Genomic DNA, 19,470 nt, shown 5'->3' on the forward strand with positions numbered 1-19,470 from the left:
AACGCGGCTATATGCGTTATTCATTGCGTTTTTAACATCTCATTGAATTCAATGAGTGAAAAACGCAGTGGAAAACGCAGAAATAATTGACATGCTGCGTTTTTGTGGTCACCACAAAAACGCAGCTAAAAAAAAAACGCTGTGTGAGGACAGCACTTCTGAAAACCCATTGACATTGCTGGGGAAGCAATGTCACTGCGTTTTCAGCACAAAAACGCGGTTAAAAACGCGGCAAAAACGCCTAGTGCGCACATAGCCTAAGATAATCAAAAATTTTTTGTGTAAAAATGCCCCCCTCCAAACCAGCCAGAAGCATTTTATCCATCTTTACCTTGAAGAAATTAGTTGGGTCCCCTTGTAAATGTAAATACGTATGATCATCAGACAAAATGGCATGGTTCATTTTGAAATACAAAAGAGCATCCAAAACAACAACCCCTCCCCCCTTGTCGGCTTCCCTGATAATTAAACCAGTGTTAGATTGTAAATCTTGTAAAGCCAAAACCTCTTGGGGGTTGAGATTGTTGTTTCTGACACCTGTGATCCTATCCAGAGCAACCAAATCCTCCTCAATGTGTTCCTGAAAAATATCTAATACAGATGGTCTGGACTGGGTCTTAGAAGAAAGATTCTTAATAGAGAATCTTTCTGGATCTTTAAATTGGGCACGAGAATGCCGCATGGTCTGAATATGAGGAGAGATCTTGTTATGCAGTATACTTGAATTCCTGAATTATTTGTTCTTTATAGGACATACCTTTTTTAGTACCAATAACTATATCATATTATACTGTAGTAATTATTGGATATTTGATGTTTTAAGGTTATTCCTTTAGCATTTGAATTTAAATTTTCACTATATAGCAATTTGGACATTAACAAATGGTTTTTTTTTTCCTTCCTTTTTTTGTCCCTGTCAGGAGAAAAAAATCTTTCTTGTCTCTAAAGAGCCCCTTCTCTATTGATTATACCGGGCATATATATATTTCTTATCATGTGATCTCTCTGGTTGCTTCTGTTTTTAATCAGTTTATGTATATATATATATTTTTTGGTGTTTTTTTCCTTTACTTTCTGTTGTTGTGCTGATTTTTTGGTGCAGTGTCTCAGTTTCTATTCTTTCCCTTTTTTTTTTTTTTCTCTTCTCTGTGCTCTCCACATTAAATGGGCTGGGTGGTAACACATCCAATCAATTCAACCTGTTCTTGTTGTGCACAGACTTTAAATACTGTTTTAGAGATTTCCTCTGCGCATTCCATGATTAAGACCTATTCAGGTTGAAACGCGTAGGAAACAGCTCCTCTGTCTTGCCTCTCCATTTTTTGTCTTGCTTGGATGGAATATTAATATTTTTATTACCAATAAAGAAACTGTTTTTTAAGAAAATTCTACTTTCTCCTGAAGTTGCTGGAATTTCTTCCTTTCTTCAAGGAGTGGGCTCACTCCCCAAAGGTAGACCCTCCGGTGTCTAGGCTCTCACCCGGACCGTTGTGTCGGTGGCTGATGGCACTTCCCTTAGGGATTCCACTGACCGTCAGATTGACCTTCTGGCCAAATCCGTGTATGAAGCGGTGGGAGCTGCGTTTTCCCCAACTTTTGCAGCAGTGTGGGCTCTCAAAGCCATCTCTGCTTCTCTAGAGGAGATGCATTCCCTCACCAGGGAATCTATGCCCGAGATGGTTTCCTTAACTTCTCAAGCTTCAGCTTTTTCATCTTATGCCATGTCTGCCATGCTAGAGGCTTCTCACCGCACTGCGGTGGCTTCGGCTAATTCCCTCGTTATCCGCAGGATCTTGTGGCTTCGAGAGTGGAAGGCAGATGCTTCTTCAAAGAAGTACCTTGCTGGGCTCCCTTTTGCTGGTTCCCGGCTGTTCGGTGAACAGCTGGATGAAATTATTAAAGAAGCTACTGGTGGGAAGAGTACTTCCATGCCACAAACCAAGACCAGGAAACCTGCCCAGGGTAGGAATCAGTCGAGGTTTCGCTCCTTTCGTTCCTCCAACTGGTCGTCCTCTAAGCCCTCCGCCTCGTCCGCTAACTCAGCTAAGGACCAGAAATCCAACTGGCGCCCAAAAGCGCATCCACAGAAGACCGCAGGAGGTCCTGCCACTAAGGCAGCCTCCTCGTGACTCTCTGCCCGCTCCAGCAACGTCCTTAGTCGGTGGCAGGCTCTCCTACTTTGGGGACGCTTGGTTTCAACAAGTCTCCGATCAGTGGGTGAGAGATATCATCTCTCACGGCTACAGGATAGAATTCTCTTCCAGCCCGCCAAACAGATTTTTTCTCTCAACTCCCCCCTGCTCCAAGGCCGCCGCCTTCTCACAGGCAGTGGCAGCCTTGCAGGCCAACGGAGTAATTGTACCATTTCCCGCTCGGGAACGGTTCAGAGGTTTTTACTCAAACCTCTTCCTAGTTCCCAAAAAGGACGGTACCTTCCAGCCCATCCTGGATCTCAAGCTTCTCAACAAGCATGTTCGGGTGCGGCACTTTCGCATGGAGTCTCTGCGATCAGTCATTGCCTCAATGACCCAAGGGGATTTCCTGGCGTCCATCGACATCAGAGATGCCTATCTACATGTGCCAATTGCAGTTTCACACCAGCGTTGGCTACGCTTTGCAATAGGAGAAGATCATTTCCAATTCGTGGCTCTCCCCTTCGGGTTAGCCACGGCCCCTCGGGTATTCACCAAGGTCATGGCAGCAGTGATTGCAGTTCTGCACCTCCAGGGGTTGGCAGTGCTCCCTTACCTGGACGACCTTCTAGTCAAGGCTCCATCCAGCGCAAACTGTCAGCGGAGTGTCTCGCTCACTCTCGCCACTCTAGCCCAATTCGGGTGGCTTGTCAATCTTCCCAAATCCACTCTGACTCCGACCCAGAGTCTCACGTACCTAGGGATGCAGTTCGAGACTTTGCCGGCACTTGTGAAGTTGCCCTTAAACAAACAGCTGTCACTCCAGTTGGCGGTGCGCTCTCTCCTGAGGCCCCGCCGTTATACCCTCAGGCGTCTGATGCAGGTGCTGGGTCAAATGGTGGCGTCCATGGAGGCTGTTCCCTTTGCCCAGTTCCATCTGCGCCCCCTGCAGCTGGACATTCTCCGCTGTTGGGACAAGCGGCCTTCCTCCTTACACAAGTTAGTGGCTCTGTCGCCACGGACCAGGAGCTCTCTTCAGTGGTGGCTTCGGCCCCTCTCCCTGTCCCAAGGGCGCTCCTTCCTGGCCCCGTCCTGGGTGATTCTCACCACGGATGCCAGTCTATCCGGCTGGGGAGCGGTATGTCTCCACCACAGAGCACAGGGCGTTTGCACTCCGTCCGAGTCTGCCCTTTCAATCAATGTGCTGGAAACCAGAGCCGTGCTTCTAGCTCTCCTAGCATTTCACCACCTGCTGGTGGGCAGGCACATTCGAGTCCAGTCAGACAACGCGACAGCGGTTGTCTACATCAACCATCAAGGCGGGACACGCAGCCGCCTGGCAATGATGGAGGTACAACACATTCTTCAATGGGCGGAGGACTCCAGGTCCACCATATCCGCAGTCCACATCCCAGGCGTGGACAACTGGGAGGCAGATTATCTCAGCCGTCAAAGCGTGGATAATGGCGAGTGGTCCCTGCACCCGGCAGTATTTCAGTCGATCTGCCGCAAATGGGGCACTCCGGACGTGGACCTAATGGCATCCCGTCACACCAACAAGGTTCCTGTTTACGTGGCTCGCTCCCACGATCCTCAGGCCTTCGCCGCGGACGCTCTGGTTCAGGACTGGTCCCAGTTTCGTCTGTCCTACGTGTTTCCCCCTCTAGCTCTCTTGCCCAGAGTCCTGCGCAAGATCAGAATGGAGGGTCGTCGAGTCATCCTCATTGCACCGGACTGGCCCAGGCGAGCTTGGTATCCGTACCTGCTCCAACTGTCCGTAGAGATGCCGTGGCATCTCCCGGACCATCCAGACCTACTCTCGCAAGGTCCGTTTTTCCGCCCGAATTCTGCGGCCCTCAAATTGACGGCGTGGCTCTTGAGTCCTGGATTTTGACGGCTTCTGGTATTCCCCCTGAAGTCATCTCCACTATGACTCGGGCCCGCAAGTCTTCCTCCGCTAAGATCTATCACAGGACTTGGAAAATTTTCCTGTCCTGGTGTCGCTCTACCGGCCATCCTCCTTGGCCATTCTCCTTGCCGACTCTTCTGTCTTTTCTACAGTCCGGTCTGCAGCTAGGACTGTCCCTCAACTCTCTCAAGGGACAAGTTTCGGCTCTGTCAGTTCTGTTCCAGCGGCGTCTCGCTCGGCTGGCTCAGGTTCGCACCTTCATGCAGGGCGCGTCTCACATCATTCCGCCTTACCGGCGGCCCTTGGACCCCTGGGATCTTAACTTGGTTCTAACGGTCTTGCAGAAACCCCCCTTTGAGCCTCTTAGGGAGGTTTCTTTGTATCGTCTTTCACAGAAAGTGGCCTTTCTGGTTGCCATAACTTCTCTCGGGAGAGTCTCTGATTTGGCTGCGCTCTCCTCGGAGTCACCTTTTTTTAGTCTTTCATCAAGACAAGGTGGTTCTCCGTCCAACTCCGGACTTTCTTCCTAAGGTGGTCTCTCCCTTCCACCTTAACCAGGACATTACCTTACCTTACTTCTGTCCGGCCCCTGTTCATCGCTTTGAAAAAGCTTTACATACTCTAGATCTGGTGCGTGCTCTCCGGATCTATGTGTCTCGCACCGCTGCGCTTAGGCGGTGCACCTCTCTTTTTGTGCTAACCACAGGTTGGCGCAAGGGCCTCCCTGCTTCTAAGCCGACCTTAGCCCGTTGGATTAGGTCGACCATTTCGGACGCCTATTAGAGTACGCAGGCGCCTCCCCCGCCGGGGATCAAAGCACACTCGACCAGAGCTGTCGGTGCCTCTTGGGCTTTTATGCACCAGGCTACGGCTCAACAAGTCTGTCAGGCTGCCACTTGGGCTAGCCTGCATACCTTCTTGAAGCACTACCAAGTGCATGCTCATGCTTCGGCAGATGCGAGCTTGGGCAGACGCATCCTTCAGGCGGCGGTCGCCCATTTGTGAAGTTAGGTTCTGCCTACTTCTTAGTTTTTCTGTTTATTTCCCACCCAGGGACTGCTTTGGAACGTCCCAAGGTCTGGGTCTCCAAAAGGAACGATAAAGAAAAAGAGAATTTTGTTTACTTACCGTAAATTCTTTTTCTTATAGTTCCGTCTTGGGAGACCCAGCACCCTCCCTGTTGCCTGTTGGCAATTTCCTTGTTCCGCGTGTTTTCACCGGCTGTTGTCGTGGACAGAGTCTCCGGTTGTTCCGGCTCTTGCTCTGTTCTACTTGTGGGTGGCTATTCTCCTTCAGCTTTTGCAGTAAACTGGCTGGGACTGGCTCACCAGGGGGTGTATAAGCTCAGAGGGAGGAGCTACACTTTTAGGTGTAGTACTTTGTGTGGCCTCCGGAGGCAGAAGCTAAACACCCAAGGTCTGGGTCTCCCAAGACGGAACTATAAGAAAAAGAATTTACGGTAAGTAAACAAAATTCTCTTTTTTTTTTTATATTTTATATATATATATATATATATATATATATATATATATTAATTGGGGAAAATGTGGAGTGAAAAGGGTTTGTACTAGTAGTGGAGAACCCCTTTAAAGGACATGGACACCTTTAGGGGCAATTTTCTTTTTACCTTTTAGTAAATGCATGTGTTTTTTGGAAAAAAATATTTGCAGTTGGGTCTCATTAACAATTTTGTACCATTTGCCTTCTACAGCCTTTATGATGCACGGTTTATTGCTAGCTGCAAAGGGAACCTGTCACTTGAAAAAAAACACTATTAACTTTCAGATATGGGTTTAGTGGGCAGGTTTATAGCATGGTAAACCTGCCTGGCGCTGTCACTTAGAGCCCTGATACCTGGAGGAAATTAACTTTAATCCTCCTGGCAGCATTCTTGCTTCAATCACGGGGTGGCAACGGTTGTTACTGCCTTGTGTATGGAGAGCGGTGGTTGTAATACACCCTTAAGGGAGCTTTACACACACCCCCCCCTCCCCCCGTCGTTTGTGCATCACGGGCAAATCGCTGCCTGTGGCGCACAATATCGTTAGGAGCCGTCACACGGACTTACCTGCCTAGTGACGTCGCTGTTGCCTGTGAACCGCCTCCTTTCTAAGGGGGCGATTTGTGCGGCGTCACAGCGGCGTCACTAAGCGGCCGCCCAATAGAAGCGGAGGGGCGGAGATGAGCGGCCGTAACATCCCGCCTACCTCCTTCCTTCTGCATTGCCGGCAGCCGCAGGTAAGCTGTAGTTTGTCATTCCCGAGGTGTCCCGCATAGCGATGTGTGCTGCCTCAGGAACGACGAACAACTGGCAACTTCAACAATCAACGATTTTTTTGAAAATGAACGACGTGTCAACGATGTACGATTTGGTGAGTATTTTCCATCGTTAACGGTCGCTCGTTGGTGTCACACGCAACGACGTCGCTAACGATGCCGGATGTGCGTCACGGAATCTGTGACCCCGGCGATATATCGTTAGATACGTCGTTGCGTGTAACGGGGCCTTTATACTGACTCTAATGCTGAGCGATTGTCAATCAGCGCCGGAGTCGCAGTTATATTCACCGCTCTTTATGCACAGAGAGGTGACTATACCTGCATCAGCGCCTCCTTGATGGCTGAAGCCTGAATGCTGCCAGGAGGATTAAAATTCATTTCCTCCCAGCAGCGGGGCTCTAAGTGACAGTGTCAAGCAGGTTCAAAAGACTAGTATCCTGCAGATTATCCCCATAGCTGCAGGTTAATAGAGTTTTTTCACGGAGGTTCCCTTTAACCCCTTCACCCCTGGGCAATTTACCGTTTTTTGTTTTTGTTTTTTGCTCCCCTTCTTCCGAGAGCCGCAACCACACGTCTGCTGCTCAATTTGGCAGATATGTGCAAGGATCACTGCCGGTTCACCGCTGCAGCCGGCAGAGAACACCCCTTCATGATTTAGAACGTACCGTTACGTCCTCAGTCGGGAAGGGGTTAACTAAAGACCTATCAGTGAGCTCATTTCGACTGAAGATTTTATAGCCCTTTTCTTTCATATTCTGAGCTCATCTCCCTTATTTGATGTTAGATTGCAAGAGCTGTAAAGACAAAAAGGTAGTCTTACCTGGGTGGGGTAATATGCATTTGGGGGCGAGTGTCGCTCACCTGAGGTAGCTGTGAAAGTCACAACTACTATAGACGCATGAATGATAGAGTATCCGGCTGCCGCAGTCCCCATAGAAGAGAATTAGGATCACTTGTGGAAATGAAAGGGTCAACATCACGCTGCCGTGCAGGAATAAAATCTTCAAGGTTACATCGACGATCAAGTGATTTTCTACGCGTTTCGCAGCAAGAAAGCTCCTTCAGGAACATGGAGCTTTCTCTGATGCCTCATTGGGGGACACAGGACCATGGGTGTTATGCTGCCTATCCATAGGAGGACACTTGAGTAGATGCAAAGATGTTAGCTCCTCCTCTGCAGTATACACCCCCTGGCCCAGCCAGGCTACTTCAGTTTTAGCTTAGTGTCTATAGGAGGCACATCTCTGCAGACTACTGCAGCAAGAATTTTTAGTTTTTAGAGGGTGACTGTTCCTTCGGGGACCGATTTCCCAAAACCGTCAACAGGTGGGAATGCGGAGTGTCGCATCCCCGTACCACCACCTGCGACGCTGGATCCTGGCCTGTTACTCACTGGACGACAGGTCTCATGGCACTGATTTTCCAGAGCCCAGAGCAGATGAAAACTTCCTCAGTCCCTCTTGCAGGCTCTGAGTTGATATACGCTCCGCACCAGCGTGACCAGACTGCCATCTCCACAGGAGTTGAGGTGAGATCCTTCTGATTTTTCCAGAGCCCCAGAGCAGATGAAAAACTTCCTCACTCCCTCTGGCAGGGTCTGAGTTGATACACGTTCTGTGACCAGGCACAGCAGGCGTCAGAATCTGCACACTGGCTCCCTGACAGGAAACTGGAGCAAAGGTCACACTGACTGGATGCACATGGGCTGTGATTGCAGACACCTGCAGAGCATTCCACCTGTGGTGGGGGGAGGGGACAACTCCCTGGACTAAGTGCACACGGAGCTGTGGTACACTTATAGAGGTTTTTCTGTCCACCATTGTTGTGCAGGGCTGGAGGGGTGAAGGGGAGTCCCTTCCCACCATTTTTTTGTTTATTATATTTTCCCATGCCCTCTTGTCAGAGCTAAGCCCTGCCCCCTACGACACTCGATAAGCCACGCTCCCTCACGAAAGCGCGCGTAACCCTTCTCACACAGGATCTGCAGAGCATTGCTCCCTCTTGTTGTGATCAGAGCCTGTGGGCGTCTCTCAGAGCTGGCTTCCTCCTTCCCACAGGAACTGTGACGCAGGAGGGGGAAGGGGTCATCTGGGTTCTGGATGAGTTATAGCCTCACTTGCATATTTAGGCTATGTGCGCACGTGTGCGCTCTGCACTGCACCTAAAAGGTGCGCTTCAGAGCGCAGCTGAAAAGCTTCGTTCTGAAGCGCATGGTGCCGGCGAGAACGTGCGCTCTGCCTGCAGCTCCTGCCATAGACAGAGCAGGGGCTGCCGGCAAAGCGCACGGAAGAAGTGACATGTCACTTCTTAGAACGCAGCGATTCGGGCAGCAGCCCGTTCTAATATGCCACGTGCGCACGGCCCCTGCACAATCTCCATAGACTGTGCAGGGGACGCAGGACGCATGCAGTTGCGCTGCGCTACAAAGTGCAGCGTAACTGCATGAATTAGACACACGTGCGCACATAGCCTAACTCTGCAGAGCATTGCTCCCTCATTACAATCAGAGTTTGTGGCTCATCAGCCAGGGGCTGCAGTCACATGTTTTATGCCCTGCACAACTACAGCAACAACTATAAGACTATTAATGTATCCTGCCACGCTGAGCTACTAGGGGATGATAGCACCTCTTCCTTCTGTGAGTCCAGTGCCCCTGTAGCTCCCCCCGACGCCACCACCGCAGCAACCGCTGCCAGCCCAGAGCCTACGGCTCCCAGTCCCCCGGAATGGGTACAGTTCCCAGAACCTGGTGCTGGCTATACAACATGGTCCTACTCCCCTCGGGGCCCCTGGACAGAACACAGCCTGATGACACCTCTATAGAGGGTCCTTCCGATAAGAATCAGCCCTCTGCTTCACCGGTTGCAGATCAGAAAAAGGGCATGACCCCCATGGTACTCCCTCGGGGGTACACAGATGGGGTTCCCCCACATGTTCCGCGGTCTCTGAGGAGCCGGGGGAAGGGGAATGATGTTTGTACCGGGATGCTTCCTTGGTTTCAACCTCCCCGAGCGATCAAGCTGCGATGGACTCCCTTATTACAGCAATCAACCAAAACTCTGCATGTGGAAGATCTCCCATCCACTACTACTGACCCTGCGGTCTCCTTTAAAAGGGTGAAGAAACCTAAAAAAAAAGAGCTTTTTGACGCCGCTTCGGTATCCGTAAACTCATGGAGTCCCGGTACCCCTTTGGCTTAGCTGTCTCTAAGGGCTGGGCCGATCCGGCCTCGGTGGACCCTCACCCGGCTTCCGCCTGCCTGAAGGACCCTCCTGTCTTTTACTTGATGGATCCTCCTTCAAGGACCCGACAGACAGACAAGTGGAGGAGCTCGATCGCTCTGCCTCGAGCCCGCGGGTCCCTCTCCCCTTCCGTGTGGGTCGCACAGGCACCAGGACTACCAGTTTCCCTCAGACCCTCACAGATGTAACCGTTCACATTGCTGCGGCGGCAGAGTACCTCATGCAGGCCTCCCTCGGCACTGCTACCTGCGCAGTTATTGCCGCCTCAAATAGCATAGCCATCCGTAAGGCCCTCTGGTTCCAATAATGGAGAGTGGACTCGGTCTCTAAGAAGACTCTCACAGTACTCCTTTCCAGACCGATGGTTTGCCGATCGTCTGGACAGGCTCTTTTTTTGTCTGACGCCACGGGAGGAAAAGAGTACCTCCCTCCCCCAACTCTAGCCCAGGATGTTTTTTACTAGACACGCAGGGCCCGACCTTCTCAGCCCTTCCCGAGTCCACCTCGTCCTGGCAGTCTAGACAAAGACCGAGAAGTCTCGTCCTTCTCCATCTGGGCCGCCGCCTCAGACCACATATGGGTGTGATACCTTGTGTCTTCCGGTTACCACATTGAATTCTGGACCCAATACCCTGGTCAGTCTTTTCTCTCAAACCCCCCCAAAGGCTCCAAAACACCACGAGGCCTTCTCCTCAGCAATCCACTCCCTCCAAACGGCGGGGGTGATGGTACCTGTTCCGGACGGCGAGAGGTTCAAGGCTATTCCGACCTATCGTGGTCGCCAAAAAAAAAAAAAAAAAAGACGGGTCAGTTCGTCCCATCCTGGACCTCTAACACCTGAGCAAACATGTGCACGTAAGGAGATTCAGAATGGACTTCCTAGGGTCCATTATTACCTTTATGGTTGAAGGAGAATTCCTTGCCTCCCTAGCTATCAGGGACGCGTACCTGCACATACCCATCTCTCCAGCTCACCAAAGTTCCTCTGCTTCGCGGTTCAGGGCTTTTTTTTTCTTTTTTTTTTTCCTTTGTGGCTCTACCCTCGTCCCTACCACAGCACCAAGGGTCTTAACTAAGGTCATGGCGGCCGCCATGAGTGCCCTTCACAGAGTGGCTATTCTGCCTTGCTTGGATGACCTCCTCATCAAGGGCTCAACCAGCGTGCTTAGGGCGGCTTCTGACTGCAGTCAAATCATCCCCGGTCGCGTCAAAATCCGTCACCTCCCTGGGCATGTCCCTGGACACTCTTCGGGGTTTGATATTTCTCCCTCAAGAAAAGGCGACCGCTCTACAACAAGCGGTACACTGCCCTCTACGTACTCCTGTCACTTCATACGATTCAGTATGAGAGTGCTAGGTAGGATAGCGGCGGCTATAGAGGCAGTGCTGCTCGCTTAGCCACACCACCGCCCACTGCAGCTTGCGCTTCTAGCTGCCTGGGACAAGAGCCCCTTTTCCTTGGACGAACTTTTCACCTGACACCTTCAGTCAGGTATGCGCTTTACTGGTGGCTTCAGTCCTCTTCCATATCGAGAAGGAGGTTTTCTCCCCCAAGTGGACTGGCTACTCCTGACCACGGACGCCAGTCTCTTAGTCTGGGGAGCAGTGTACTGGCTCCACACTGCTTCGGGACGTTGGACACCCCAGGAGTCTTCCCTTCCCAGAAATCATCCTGAAAATCAGCGCGATCTTCTCGCGCTCAGGTCATTCTCCCCTTCTGCTAGCAGGTCGTTTGATTCGGGTCCAATTGGACAATGCAACAGCTGTGGCCTATGTCAATCAGCAGGAAGGTACCAGCAGCAAGACAGCTTATCTCGAGGTCCTCAGGATCCTCACCTGGACCGAATCGACGGGGGTCTGTGTTTTCAGCGTTACACATACCGGGAGTAGAGAACTGGGTGGCGGACCTTCTAAGTCGCCAAGGCCTGGCCGCCGGAGAGTGGTTTCTCCACCCAGAAGTGTTCCCACACATCTGCACTCACTGGAGTACACCAGACGTGGAATTAATGGTGCTCTATAAATAAATAATAATAAATAATAATAATCTAATGGCCTCAAGGTTGAACGCAAAGGTACCCGCGTTCTTAGCCAGGTCACGTGACCCACAGTCCATTGGCGCGGATGCTCTAGTCTCCTGAAGTCGTTTCCGTCTAACTTACATGTTTTTCGCCTCTGTCCCTGCTGCCGCGAGTAATCAGGAAGATCAAGGCAGAAGGAGTCCCGGTAATGCTAATAGCACCGGACTAGCCCAGGTGCGCCTGGTATGCTGAATTAGTACAATTTCTCATGGCGCCTCGTAAGCATCCCAGACTTGCTGACCCAAGGGCCCGTTTCCCATCAGAACTCCAGAGCCCTGAAGCTGACGGCCTGGCCCTTGAGACCTGGACTTTAAAAAGAGGGAGTTTCTCTCCTGCGGTCATCTTCACCATGTACAGTGCCCGAAAGTCGGGCTTCATCCCATTTTTACCACCGTGCATTGAAAACTTTCGTTTCCCAGTGCAGGGAATCTAATGTCCGACCTATGCCTCTGGCGATCCCTAGAATTTTTGATTTTTTTTTGCAGTCAGGTTGCAAAAGGGTTGGCCCTCAGCTCCCTTAAGGGGCAGGTTTCATCTCTCTCAATATTCTATCAATACCGCCTGGGTATCAATACCGCCTAGCTTGCCATCCACAAGTCAAGACTTTCCTCAAGGGTGTTTTCCATCTAGTTTCCCTGTATAAACGGTCGCTGGACCCATGGGACCGCAATCTCGTTTTGGACGGTATCCAGAGGTCCCCTTTTGAACCTCTTAAGGAATCTTCTCTTGCTCTTCTCTCCTGGAAGGTAACATTCTTAGTGGCGATTACGTCCATCAGACAAGTTTCGGAACTGGCAGCACTCTCTTGCCGCGAACCCTTTCTGATCTTTCATCAGGACAAGGTGGTTCTACGCACCCTTCCGGATTTTCTTCCGATGGTTACTTCCCCGTTTCATATGAACCAGGACATTGTTCTGCCTTCCTTTTGTCCACACCCAGTCCATAGGGTGGAAAGGTCTCTACATTCGCTAGATCTTGTGAGGGCTCTCAGATATTACGTACCCAGGACAGCCCCTTTAGGAACATGGACTCCTTGTTCGTCATTCCTGAAAGGCCTAAGAAAGGAGAGGCAGCTGCGATCCAGGAAGTCTACCGCTTGCAACTTAAGCCCATTCCTAGTGGGCTGCGGACTCATTCCACGCGAGCAGTTGGCGCCTCTTGGGCCATTAGGCATCAGCCTTCAGTGGAACATAGGTGTAAGGCTGCGACCTGGTCTTGCCTACATACTGTTTCAAAGCATTACTGAATCCATACCCAGGCTTCGGCTGAGGCGAACCTAGGTAGTAAAATTCTGCAAACGATAGTGGAGTACCTATCTCAGTAGGCGCTCCTAGCTATCTGGGACTGGTTGTTTACCCACCCATGGACTGCTTTAGGACGTCCCATGGTCCTGTGTCCCCCAATGAGGTTCAGAGAAAAATGCATTTTTGTGTACTCACCGTAAAATCGTTTTCTCTTAGCCATCATTGGGGGACACAGCACCCTCCCTTTTGCCCTGTTGGGCCTTAGCTTTTTTCTGTCTCAGTACTTTTTTGTTATGAGTATTCACTCACGTTTTTTGTTACTTGCTCTCCTACTGCTTGTGTACTAAAACTGAAGTAGCCTGGGTGGGCCAGGGGGTGTATACTGCAGGGGAGGAGCTAACATCTTTGCATCTACTTAGTGTCCTCCTATGGATAGGCAGCATAACACCCATGGTCCTGTGTCCCCCAATGATGGCTAAGAGAAAACGATTTTACAGTGAGTACACAAAAATCCGTTTTTTCTGCTCTGAAACGCGTAGAACAAAAAAAAATCACTTTTGTTCTTCAATGAACCTTTTGAAGTTTTTATTCCTGTATGTTAACCCTTACATTTCCACAACCGATCCTTATTTCATGTTGTTATAAATCAGTTGAGAGCTACAGAGTTACAAAGTCTCTGTAATAAGGAGCTTACTGACAGATTTTCACTTAACCCCTTATGCAGCCAGTAATAGGCAGTACATCAGAGGCAGTAGAGGGTGAACGGCGCAAAATTTGTAATTAACAAAACAGCAAACGTGATTTTTTTAGGCAAAAATTCAAGCATATAAAGGGTTGATCCTTCACTCACTTCCACATGAAGCATGCATGGGGCAAGAAATGATCGGCCAGGTACCGTCCCGTTCTGTATGTTAGATAGAAACAACTGCAAAAGTGTCTCCTAATGAAATCTGCTTCAAATTATTTGCAGCAAATAGACGATGTGTTTCAGCGGAATCTGCCTGAAATTGTTGTGGAGTTACTGATGACTTTACACGAGTCCCCGAGTGATGGAGAAACGAGCAAGAGAGACTTTCTACAGTACACAAGGTAATCGGAGACCGAGGCGTGGCCGTTTCAGCACCTTTTATGGCTTTGCATCGTTGCTGCTAATTTTGAGTTGTTTTTATAACTTTGACTTTGTGTTGTAAAACGACGTTACCATTTGTTTTATGGTCAGTGCAGGTAGACCTCATTCACATACCAGTTTTTTAAACTTTAAACTAAAATGCTGTCCGGTCGCCTCACTTGAAAGCGCAGCTACCGGGAAGACATGTCTTCGGCACCCCTTGATTGCAACAGATGATGAATGATTGAAGGAAACGTAAACCCGAGCTAAAGTGCGGCTATTGGAGCCAGATCGCAACAAACTCCAGAAATTTCACTGCTAATCTGATTTAAGTGATTGGAAACACACACAGTACAGACCAAAAGTTTGGACACACCTTCTCATTCAAAGAGTTTTCTTTATTTTCATGACTCTGAAAATTGTAGATTCACATTGAAGGCATCAAAACTATGAATTAACACATTTGGAATTAAATGCTTAACAAAAAAGAGTGAAACAACTGAAAATATGTCTTATATTCTATGTTCTTCAAAGTAGCCACCTTTTGCTTTAATTACTGCTTTGCACACTCTTGGCATTCTCTCTTCTACAAACTTTTGGTCTGTACTGTATATACTCCTCCACCAGCAGCCATTGTATGGACAGACGTGCGGGTAATTGTGTGAAGAGCTGCACTAACAAGAGAAAGTCACCGAATATTCAGTACTCACAAAAGGTTAAAGATATTTGCATTTCGGGTAAAATTTCAGGTGGAACCTAAAATGCTCTTTAACCTTTTCAGGTGAAGTTAATGTGACCTTCTCTAACCTTTTGGATGCTCATGTCTAACTGTTCAAAGTTTCAGTACTTTTTGCACAACTTGCTGTTCTGTAAGGCTACTTTCACACTTGCGTTGAACGGCATCCGTTGCATTGCGTTGTGTGACGGATGCAACGGATCGTACAAAAGAACGCAATCCATTACAGTTTTTTTTTTCTTGACTTTACACTTGTGGGCATGCGCAGTTGTGTAAAGACAGTTGCGTTAACGGAATCCGTCAAATGACGGATTCTAACAGATTCCGCCACCATAGGCATCCATTATAAAAACAACGGACGCCGACGGAATCCTGCAGGTTGTGTTTTTTTGACAGTTTGCCAAGCGCAGAAAAACGCTACATGCAGCATTCCATCCGCTGGGCGAATGCAATGCAGCGTCGACTGACGAATGCAACGCAAGGCCATCCGTTGCTATCCGTAGCTAATAGAAGTCTATGAGGAATAAAACGGTTTCCTGCAATGGTTACCGTAATTCCTCAAGGCGACGGATAGCAACGGATGCCGTTCAACGCAAGTGTGAAAGTAGCCTAACAAGGAGCTTAATAGCAAAATTCACAACAGGTGTTTTATCAATGAATCGCCCACTATATTTTGGGGTTAAATTAGAATTGGTGTTAAACATTCCTCCTCCTCATCATGTTGTTCACAATTTGACATCATGAGGCCAAGATGACACCTAACAATTGATCAACAGTACCATGCCACTGTGAGGCTTCAAAGAGGTTGTTCACAGATGGAAGTGGCCACTGAGCTTAGTGTCACAGAGTGTCACCAGCAGGTTGTACAGAGACACAGAGAGACTGGAAGAGTCACAGAAAGGAATAGAAGTGAATATTATCCTTTGGCCACATCCCACACTGATGACCGCTTCATTGTGAACAATGCCCTTCAGAACCAGATGATGAATGCCACACAACTCCAGGCACATTTAAGGGAGGTGAGAGGCCCCTAAATGTCATGCCAGACCATTCAAAATAGTCTTCATCAGGGAGGTTTGTGTGCTAGATGAGCTGCATACAGATAATGGCCGCCAATGATGTTGGAGATGTCAAGAAGAGTGCTATGCATCAGCCACTGTTGTCAGGAGACAACAGTTGACAACAGAGACCACAGTTTGGTGGTGCTGGTGGTGTTACAGTGTCAGAAGATGTGTCTGGTCAATACAGAAGAGTGCTACACTTTATGAATGGTACAGTGACAAAAGCTTACTCCTGGAATAACATCATTAATCCAGTCATTGTCCCTCTGCATGAACAGCAACGGCCAATTTCATCTTCATGGACGACAATGCTCCAGCTCATCGAGGTCGCATCATTAGGGAACAGTTGCTGGAGACTGGGGGACCTTAAATGGAGCAGCCTGCACTTTCCCCAAACCTGAACCCCATAGAAAACCTTTGGGATCAGCTGAGTCGCCGTGTAGAGGCTCATAACTCTGTACCCCAGATCCTCAATGACCTTCAGTCATGTGCGATTAGCTCGGTTGTCTTTTGTTTGTCTAACAGAAAAGTCTACAACTCTATTTTTCAGTCTCTTTTTCTGAGCTCCTCTGTTATTTGTATGGCCACACATCACATGAAAGTTGAATCTGCGGAGAACCAAAAATCCAATTGCAAAAAAATTATTTTTAGTCCAAAGTAAAATCAAAAAAAGGCCTCAAAGGTGGTCAACCCTTTTTAATGTCTCTAGATGTTGAGTCTTTATTAATAGTGTGAAGGTTTTTTCTTTGTCGCTCCATTGGGAGATCCAGACAATTGGGTGTATAGCTTCTGCCTCCGGAGGCCACACAAAGTATTACACTTTAAAAAGTGTAACCCCTCCCCTCTGCTATACACCCTCCCGTGCATCACGGGCTCATCAGTTTTTATGCTTTGTGTTGAAGGAGGCACACATGCACACAATGCTCCACATTTTAGTCAGCAGCAGCTGCTGATTATATCGGATGGAAGAAAAGAGGGCCCCTAACAGGGCCCCCGGCATGCTCCCTTCTCACCCCACTGAGTCGGCGGTGCTGTTAAGGTTGAGGTACCCATTGCGGGTACACAGGCAGGAGCCACATGCCGTTTTCCTTCCCCATCCCTTAGGGGCTCTGGGGAAGTGGGATCCTAACCGGTCATCCAGCCACTGGGACCGGGCTCCCTCCGCAGCCCCTGGGGGAATCTGACAGGAGACTGGGTATCGTCAGGGACATGGCCCTGCATCTACAGGTACTCTGTGTCCCCGTTGGGACGGTGCATGAAGCACCTTGGCCTCAGACGCAGCTGCGACTGTGGTGTGGATTTTTTGTCTGGGACTACCGCGCCGACCGTGCCTGTTTGCCGGCCGCGGTTTTTACTTTAGTCCCCGGCTTTTGCGGCCTAGTGTGTTAAACTCCCGCCCCTGAGCCTGCCAGTCAGGGAGAAAGGCGGGACGGTCGGTATGATGCCGACAGTGAGGGCTGGAGCACACTTCGCTGTCCTCCGCCCCCCTCACTGATCACTATGGGTCACCAGGTTCCCGCACTTTTGCGGTTCCGCCCACGGCTCTCTCCTCCCCTCGGAACGCCGGCAGCCATTGTTATAATTCTGCCGGTGGAGGATCTCAGAATCTGCTCCACTGCTCTGGGAGAGGGGGATCCTAACCGGTCGCCATGCACTGGGACCGGGCTCCATCCGCAGCCCCTGGGGGATTCTGATGGACAGGAGACTGGACATCATCAGGGACAGAGTCATGCATCATAAGGTACTCTGTGTCCCCTTAGGGACGGTGCATGCAGCATCTGTGTTACAAACGCCGCAGCGGTTGCTGAGTAGTTTGTGAGACTGGGACTACCGCGCCGACCGCGCCATGTTTGCCGGCCGCGTTTTTAAATTTAGTCCCCGGCTCTTGCGGCCTAGTACCATATACTCCTGTTCTTGGGCCTGCCAGTCAGGGGCAACGACGGGACGGCCGACTGGACGTCGGCAGGGGGGGCTGGAGCATACGTTGGTATCATCCTCCCCCCTCACTCAGCACTGTGGGGCACCAGTTTTCAGGTGCTGACCCCCCTTGGTGCCGCAGTGTATATATATATATGTTTATTTATATGGTATATGATCTCACTGTTCGGCAGCATTATTTGCTTTTGGCTGTATACCCTCACTGATTACTCTGCGGATGACATGCCCTCATTGTGTACAATGCTTGGCCCCGGGGGCACTCACTCAGCCGGAGCCTCCGGCACTGGTGGGACCCTCGGCCAGGTGGTACCGCCGGTTTCCACTGCACAGTTGACAGGGACAGAGTTTGCATGTCGGAATTCAGCAAATCTCTGAGTAGCTTTCACATTCCAGGACTCAGTCTATGGACAGAGGGTCTGCTAAGATACTGGAAGCCTTGCAGTCCAGACCGATAACACAGGGCCAGGGAGCTGTGAGTTCATCGCTCCCGGGTCCCTCTGGGTCGGTACAACAAGGGGCTCCTGGGGTAACACCCAGATCCCACGGTGAGAACTCCGTCACGGACCGCGGCCTCTGATAGGCTAAGCGGGCCCGCTGGGAACCTTCCCCGACTTCATCAGGAGTGCGTTTTTTGATCACTCTAACTCCAGAGGGGCCGTCCAGAAGCACAGAACTTTACGGACAAGCGCTTGCTAAGCGCTTTAATGACACGCGTTACCCTTTTCCCCCCTGACGTTGTTAAGGGTTGGGCTCAGTGTCACAGGGTGGATCCTCCAGTCTCTAGGCTGGCGGCTAGATCCGTAGTATTAGTGGCAGATGTCCATCTCTCACGAATACCACTGACAGGCAAATTAAGCTTATGATGAAATCCATCTATGAAGCCATAGTCGCATCTTTTGCTCCAGCCTTCGCAGCCGTGAGGGCACTCCAAGCTATCTCAGCTTCTCTGGCTGAGATTATTGCGGTTGCACATACCATCTGTCCCGCAGGTTGTGTCCTTCACTTCTCAGGCGTAGGTTTTTTCGTTCTACGCCATGAACTCCGTTCCTGGACTCTGCGAGCCGTACAGCGGTAGCATCCACCAATTCGGTGGCAGTCTGCAGGGCCATGTGGCTACGTGAATGGAAGGCAGGCTCTGCTTCCAAGGAGTTCTTAACCGGTTTGCCATTTTCTGGCGACCGTTTGTTTGGCGAGCAATTGGATGAAGTTATTAGACAGTCCAAGGGAAAGGTCTCGTCCTTGCCCCAGTCCAAAGGTTTCGGTCATTTCGGTCCTCAGCAAAGTTCCGTTCCTCCACGTCCAACAGGTCAGAGGAGGGCTGGAGGAACTCTTCTGCATGGCGGTCTAAGTCACAAGGCGGCTTCCTCATGACTTCGGCCTCACCAAGACCGCGTCCTCGGTCGGTGGCAGGCTCTCCCGCTTTTGCGACGCCTGGTGGCCACATGTCCAAGACCGATGGGTGAGAGACATTCTGTCTCACGGTTACAGGATAGAGCTCTGCTCTCGTCCTCCGACTCGTTTCTTCAAAACATCTCCGCCCCCCGAGCGAGCCGATGCACTTTTTCAGGCGGTGAACACTCTGAAGCCTCGATGTCACAAGGAGACTTCCTAGCATCAATTGACATCAAGGATGCTTATCTCCATGTGCCGATCGCACCCGAGCTTCAACGCTTTCTGCGTTTCGCCATCAGGGACGAACACCTTCAGTTCGTGGCACTGCCATTCGGCCTGGCGACAGCCCC

The 19,470-nt window shown here is 50.1% G+C and overlaps 1 protein-coding gene across 2 annotated transcripts in view; it reads left to right on the forward strand.

The window, feature by feature from the left end:
* Positions 1-19,470, forward strand: part of ATM (ATM serine/threonine kinase) — a 262,350-nt gene that overhangs the window by 142,325 nt on the left and 100,555 nt on the right. For both annotated transcript variants that reach the window (XM_075337438.1, XM_075337439.1), the window contains exon 27: positions 13,856-13,974. In XM_075337438.1, coding sequence (XP_075193553.1) covers positions 13,856-13,974 — 119 coding nt within the window. The remainder of the gene's footprint in view (positions 1-13,855; positions 13,975-19,470) is intronic.

The sequence above is a fragment of the Anomaloglossus baeobatrachus genome, chromosome 2, assembly GCF_048569485.1.
Source record: "Anomaloglossus baeobatrachus isolate aAnoBae1 chromosome 2, aAnoBae1.hap1, whole genome shotgun sequence".
In the NCBI taxonomy this organism is placed as follows: domain Eukaryota; kingdom Metazoa; phylum Chordata; class Amphibia; order Anura; family Aromobatidae; genus Anomaloglossus; species Anomaloglossus baeobatrachus.